General features: G+C 41.7%; 1 protein-coding gene across 3 annotated transcripts; it reads left to right on the top strand.

Annotated features, from left to right (window-relative positions):
- socs2 (suppressor of cytokine signaling 2) lies at window positions 1–6,836 on the top strand. 3 transcript variants are annotated; one of them, XR_003270138.1, is made up of 5 exons: window positions 1–63; window positions 4,274–4,484; window positions 5,438–6,225; window positions 6,461–6,501; window positions 6,634–6,836. XR_003270138.1 is itself a non-coding variant. In XM_026147444.1 (3 exons), the coding sequence occupies exons 2-3, from the start codon at window positions 4,358–4,360 to the stop codon at window positions 5,917–5,919; spliced, it is 609 nt and encodes a 202-aa protein (XP_026003229.1). In that variant the 5' UTR covers window positions 1–63; window positions 4,274–4,357; the 3' UTR covers window positions 5,920–6,459. The 3 variants fall into 3 exon arrangements, 1 of the variants encoding a protein (XP_026003229.1); XR_003270137.1 differs by having other exon boundaries at window positions 6,461–6,836; XM_026147444.1 differs by lacking the exons at window positions 6,461–6,501; window positions 6,634–6,836 and having other exon boundaries at window positions 5,438–6,459.

Here is a 6,836-nt window from a genome sequence, read left to right as displayed (position 1 = left end):
TATAAGAACTGCACTCACCTACTCCCTCACTCTTTCTTCACTCCCACACAGGCGGCAGCTGAGGTGAGTTTCTCTTTGAGTCTCCTGAGTTCATGTATCATTTTGAGTTACTTAAATCATACTTTGTCCCTTTTAGTGATAGCAGTCCATGTGTCTTTCCTTTACCCATTATCTAATTAAAAAGACAAAACCTGCAAATGATTGATGACTGCTTATTCTCATTCTAATCGGATGAGTCCATGATGATGACTAATTAAACCCTGAAACTTCCTTCCTCCAAAACAGACACCCCGCTGTTTCCCGGCTGGCCAATAATAACTGTGAGATTTAAAGTATTTTATCCGATAAATAAACCATGTAAAATGTATTCTCCCCCCCCAGCAGCCCTTTGAATGTCTCCCTAGTATGGCCACAACACCTCACTCTTGGAGCACTTTTTTTGCCACATGTATGGCAAACCACGTCTCAGCTGTTTGTGGAGGTAAAATACTTCTGCACAATTAGGCTCAGCCATTGTTGTGAGTGCGCACACCAAGGGGCTGCCAGACATTTATACAGCTGTATTTCGCACATGACTATGAAAGGCGGAAGAGGAAGTAGTTCTTCTGAATGTAGACAATCCGAATGTTATAGTTTCTTCCCACTGTGTTCCTGTTATGATGAACTACAAATTTACTCTAAATTACTAAAATATCGATATTTTAATGTGAGAATCGATTCTAGAACATAAATGATTGGTATCGGAGGAATCGATATTTCAGGATCGATCCGCACATCACTATTGGTAACTATCATTTATTAAACAGTGTTATATACAGTGACATATAGGAGGCGCTAGTTGAGAGTAAGAGATGCATCACTGCAACATGGGTGATCTTCACTTTGTTTTCTGTGTGGGCATTAACACCTGGTTTGAGTTTAATGAGAGAGAGCCTGTGAGTGACTCCAGGTGGGTCCTTACAGAGACAGGAGGACCAACAGCCGCATACGTCAGTCCACCTTAAATCGTGGCACCACGTGACCGTGTTCCTGGAAAGTTCCTGGAAATGCTGCCTTTGTGTTTATGGTGACATTGGTTCTTAGGCAGCTGCTGGACTCGGTTGTGTCCAGCTCTCTGACGGACGTTCGGACGCTCGATTACCCGCTCGGTGCTTTTCGGTCTCTCCGGTAGCTGCCGGTGCGCGGTTGCTCCCCGGGTGGGACTGGGTGTCAGAGAGACGGCAGGGACCTCCGTTTATCTGCACTGTAACCCGCCATTTGTAAATCGGGAAAGACAAGAAAGAAGGAAAACCTCCAGCAGCGGAGCGTTTCTCGGGATTTGGATTAGAAGTGTTACTGGGGACATGTCGGGGCCCCCCCGAGGACACATCGGCGGCAGCGCTGCTGAGCCCGCCGTGACTTTTAGCTAGACAGCAGCTAGCAGGACGTAAAGCAGTCAGGTGCGTGTGCTTGTTTTTATCACCAACATGTCACCAAAACTCAAACCAGGTGGGTAAACACGCACCCAAATAGACAAGTAACACGCCGATAATACGCTCCAGACTGCAGAGCCTTCTGCACTGACCTGTGCTCCCAAGTTCGATTATTTTACCCAGAATAATGGGAGCCCTTCTACTGCCTGTCGAATTGCGTTCACATTTAGAATAAGCTTCTCGGTGTTCTCATCTGATTAAAACGTAATAATCTAATTTTCCCGCTATTTTTACAGCCCATTCTTCAGTTCGGCACACAATAACTCCCCGTCCAGGTTTTGCTTTAGGAAGGGCTTTTTTTTAAAATCATCGTTGAAGAACTGTTCATGTTATACCAAATTCTACTCAATTTTTTTTTTTTTAAGGGGTATTTATTATTTAAGGGGTATTTATTATTTAAGGGGTATTTATTATTTTCTTCTTTTTTTGGGGTTGTATGGAAGCCCCAAACGCAATTTCATTGTTCTTGACAATGACAATAAATAAATAAATACTAAATACTAAAATTCTTCCAAATTTATCCCCGTGCCCAAAGCTGTGTAGATTTGAATAAAAACAAGCGGATTTATGTCCTGCTTTACACAGCTCTCCTTTCTATTCCGTCCACAAAGTTACATCAGCGTTCAATTTTAATTGTAATAAAATAAATTAATTTTGCACTACTCACTGCTGTTTCGCCAAATAGAATTTAAACTCGAAGCCACTGTAATATTTCTTCATGACCTCGGCGTAAAAAAATAAAATAAAATAAAAAAAAAAAAAAAAAAAAAAAAAAACCCAGAATATTTGTTCTTTCCTGACAGCCTGTTCCTCGGTTACACCAAATATTTTTTTATTATTATTAGCAGCTATACGTGCAGAATTTTTTTTTAACAAATTCTATTGTAAAATCGCCTTAATTTGTTTCCGAGGTCAGAGTGCAAAGTCGCTTATAAAAACAGTGATTTTTGCGTCCTTTGTCCTCTGCAGTCAGACATAAAACCTCACAGCAGGTTTTAAACTGTACGCTTAGTTTGCTTTTTCCAAATAGCCCAGTTTTTCCAAATTCAGTTAAAATTCTTGTAATTCTCATTCTTCACGGAAGCCACTGTTGTAGACAACAAGACATCAGAGTGCAGTACTGATTTGTGCACACAGGAACAAGCAGCCTGTATTTATTCCGTTTCTTCTTGTGTTTGCCCTGCTGGCCTGAATACTAAGCAGGTTATTCCACGGGGGGAAATGGAGATCTCTCACCAAATTCTGTGAGAAATTCAGCTGCTTTAAGGCTGCCTGGAATGTAAACATGTGGCCTGTCCCCCAAAGTCCACTTTGAACAAGAACCACCTCACCTGACTGCTTTTTAAGGTGGAAAAATGAATTAATCTAACTTCAGTCTGCTGTTATGTGCTGAAACATTCACATACTTTCTTTGTTTAAACACAAAGCAGTCAAACAGCATTTGTTTCATGATGGACAGACGAGGAACTTAAGGTGTCTCTTTACTCTATTAGTTTAGTTAATAAGATTTCACCTTCCACCTGAGTTAATTTAAAACTGCCACTATATCTGCTGCACAGAATAAAGAAGCTGGTCTCTGAAAGATGTTTGGAGGTTTGTCTTTGCAGAGATAAGTTGCATAAGCACTCAGGAATGTGAGATAACAGAGTTAACCTAACAGAGGACAGGAGTAACACACCGAGCCCTTCAACACATTTCTCATCTGAATGATTTCCACTATTTACTCAAATATAAAAGCATTAAAGGGACTTCGGCAGAGTGCCAGTCTAAAATGTTTTAACTTTTTATTATTGCTTTATTTCTCCCCAGTCTTTAAAACACTTTAATGATAGTTATGGTGAATATTGGTTGTTTTTTTGGTTTTTTGTTTTTAAAGGCCACACAAAGCAGTTTTAACCAGTGGTCATAAATGTGGACTTTTTTGACTGGAATTTGGTAAGAGGGGAAAAAATACTGCTCAGTTAAAGCCATTGAAAATCTTCCTGTAGTGAAGAAATAAACAATACTCTTTGATAGGCACTATGTACCTTTTTTTTTTTTTTTTTTTTTTTTTTTTTTTGTTTCACATCATCAGTCTTTTGGCATTTTTGACCTTAAAGTTTCTTCGCTTTTTGTTTTTAGCTGATGTGTGTTTGTGATTATGGTTAAGGTTTAAAGTTGAAATTCCTTTCTTATTGTCTCATATGAACTTAAATTTTTTTTAAATAATAACAAAGATCCAGGAAAATGTGATTTTGGCTTTTTTCTTTTTTTTATTTTTTACTAATTTCTCTCAGTTTGGACAAAAAAAATGCCTCTGCAGAGTTCAGATGTCAGGTTTGTTCAAAAACATTCAGCCTCCTCCCCCCAAAAATCTACAAATCTGACACCCAACAGTTTTAAACTTTCAATCAGTTTGGTCTTAAATCTGCACTTTTTTTGACTGGGGTTTGGTATGAGAGAGACAGTATACCTGTTTGTTTTAGTGCTGAATTTATTTATTTAGAGGTGATGAGTCAATCTCGTGTTTTACAGTCAGCTGATTGATTTAGTGAAACATAAATCTGCCTCTGTCTGATCTGTCTTTATGAGTAATATTGTCTTAAAGATAAAGCTCCTTTATTTACCGGCTCACTTGAACGTAAAAAACGCTGAAATGTTGAGAAATAAAACTTTCTCTTGTTGAGTTTCTGGTTAAAAATGTTTTCAGACTTCATTCAGGCTCTAAAGTATTTTTGGATCAACTTTTTTTGAGTGGAGCCTGGTGTGCAAGCCTCATGTCAGATTTTTCTTCTTCACTGGTTTTTCTCCTGAACTTCCAGGACTTTGACACTGTGGTGTGAGCAGTTGCGCCCTGTAGACTTTGTCCATGTCTCAGCTGTGGGCCTGAAGGTCGGATTTATCCAATGACTTGCCAGTCCTCAGAGTCCACGGAAACCATCGAGAGTGACAGACGAGCCGACAACAATACCGCCGCTGTGGAATCTGACGAGAGCCGCATTGCCGCTGCCATGAAGGAGCTCAGAAACACGGGTAGGAAAGATTTACGCCTCCACAGTCTCCATCCAGAGGAGAACAGCTGGAAACCAAAGCCCAGCAGGTGGAGTTTCCATCCTCTTGTTTTTTATTTTTTTTATTTTGGCAGATTTAGGGGGGGGCACATCCAAAACTAAAAAGGCTCACCTTAGTGCATCAAATAGTCCTGTTCAGGAGGCTGAAAAATCACAAACACAGCAGATTTTTCTTTAAAGCATGATGGTTAACAGCTCCAGAGACGTTGCAGCGAGTCTTCAGGTACCCAGCCGCCACAAATCAGCTGATTGATTTCATTCTCAGCTCATAACATGAGCAGCACTGCCGTCTCTAAAGGTCTCCTTGGCTGGTTTGGGCAGTTTCGCACCACAGCTGCTGCATTCAGTGACAGACAGGGGAACAGTGAAAGGTGTGCACTGTATGTTGTTTCACACACCTGAAAGAATCGGTGTGTGTCTAGGTGGCGCCATTACTTTCCACCAGGCAGATTCACAAAAACATTTTACTGTGAAACAAACGGGAGCTGCTCTTTTGCAGCCATCCTGATTGGTTGGTTAGTTTGGTCATTTTGTGGTTTTAACCTGTTAAGTTCCCATTAATAGCTAGTATAAAGGTGCGGTGAGCAACAGTGACGTCACATGTTGGTTTCTGAAGTCCTGTTTCCAACCAAGACTTTGAGTAATTATTTATTGTTGGAACAGCAAGGGAGACTGGGGGCGTGGTTTCAGATTAAGATATGGTCTCAGCAGGACAGTGGGAGGGGTTGGTCATCTCCAAACACTGACACATACAGACAGCTCGGTCACTGGGTGCTGCCCCTGAGCAGGCTTCCAAAAGTTGGCTAATCAGAACAAACTGAGCTTTTAATGAGACGGGTTAAAACGGGTGGTTTCAGAGAGAGGATGAGCTGGGATAAAGGGTTATTCTGAAGTTCATCTTTTGCTTACTGTCAGGTTGGTACTGGGGCAGTCTGACGGCTAATGAAGCCAAAGAGATCCTGCAGGACACCTCCGAAGGCACCTTCCTGCTGCGGGACAGCTCTCAGAGAGATTACCTCTTCACCATCTCCGCCATGACGTCAGCAGGTCCCACCAACCTGCGGATCGAGTTCAAACACGGCAAGTTCAAGCTGGACTCGGTGGTCCTGGTGAAGCCCAAGCTGAAGCAGTTCAAGAGTGTGGTCCACCTGGTCGAGTACTACGTCCAGCTGTCCAGGAGCAGCGACAAGGCGGCGTCGGCGTCAAATTCTCGGGTCTCTCCGGTGCCGCCTAATGGCACAGTGCAGCTGCTACTCACCAAACCCGTGTACACCTCCACGCCATCCCTGCAGCACCTCTGTCGCATCACCATCAACCAAAGGACACGGCAGGTTCAGGATTTGCCGCTGCCCAACAGACTAAAGGACTACCTGACGGAATACGCCTACAATGTGTAAGGACTGATGTCATCTTACCACTGACTGATCCCATCGTGTGCTGCTCTACAGGGTCACGCAATAAGCTGCAGTGTCGATGTGCTCTGAGTCTGCAGCCAATCACGCTGGAGTCAGAGGGGAAAGGTCTGATGGAAACGCCGTGTCACATGACCCCTCCTGACCACAGCTACCTCTCTGCTCTGTGGTGACTTGACACCTCGTCGTCCCCTCACCTTTACCAGATCATCACTTTTCAGAACATCCATTTTCCCCTGAATCCATATGCTGATTTTTAAAATGGACCAGATAAATCTGAAGTATCTTAAGGTATTAATGTTTACAGTGGTTACTGATGTGGTCACTGATGTTACCATGGTTCTATGAAACGTCATATTACAAATACCATTATTTAAAAAGCTTTGTTATTAATTTTGCTTGTTGACACTTTGAGTGATGCAGAGGGGGAAAGTGGTGCTATCGGGCTGCCCCCAAGTTAATTTTATAAATAAAAACCAGAATATTGTATTTACCTTCATGAAAACAATAAAAATATTTCTTTTAGTTTTCAGGTTTGCTCTGCTGATGAATCACAGATTTGCACAGGTTTGGAAAACATTCCCTTTAAATTACAGCTGCAACTAAAGATTGGTAGTTGACTAATCTGTCAATTTTTCTTCAATTAGTCAACGATTATTTCAGTAACTCTTGTCCCTGTGGGCAAACTTCCTGTTCTAGGCTCCAGGACCTCACCTTCTCTGGTCTGCCCACCTGTGACTGTCACCCTGTTGTCTCATTCCACAGCAAATTCAAATAATTACCCAGGAAACGTGTGAATTTGAAAATAATCAAATGTATCTCTAGCATTACTCAATAGCACGGTCAGAATAAAAGTAAGTCAATAAAATATCAAGGAACATAAATTAAAATGCTACTTTAAA

Source organism: Astatotilapia calliptera, chromosome 17 (assembly GCF_900246225.1).
Source record: "Astatotilapia calliptera chromosome 17, fAstCal1.2, whole genome shotgun sequence".
Taxonomy (NCBI): domain Eukaryota; kingdom Metazoa; phylum Chordata; class Actinopteri; order Cichliformes; family Cichlidae; genus Astatotilapia; species Astatotilapia calliptera.
The sequence above is the reverse complement of the archived record's forward strand: the minus strand, read 5'-3'. Positions and strand labels throughout refer to the sequence as shown.

Coding starts and splice junctions, on each gene's coding strand:
- socs2 (XM_026147444.1), top strand. CDS start 4,358: ATGACTTGCCAGTCCTCAGAGTCCACGGAAACCATCGAGAGTGACAGA. Junction 4,485..5,437: donor GAAGGAGCTCAGAAACACGG/GTAGGAAAGATT, acceptor GCTTACTGTCAG/GTTGGTACTGGGGCAGTCTG.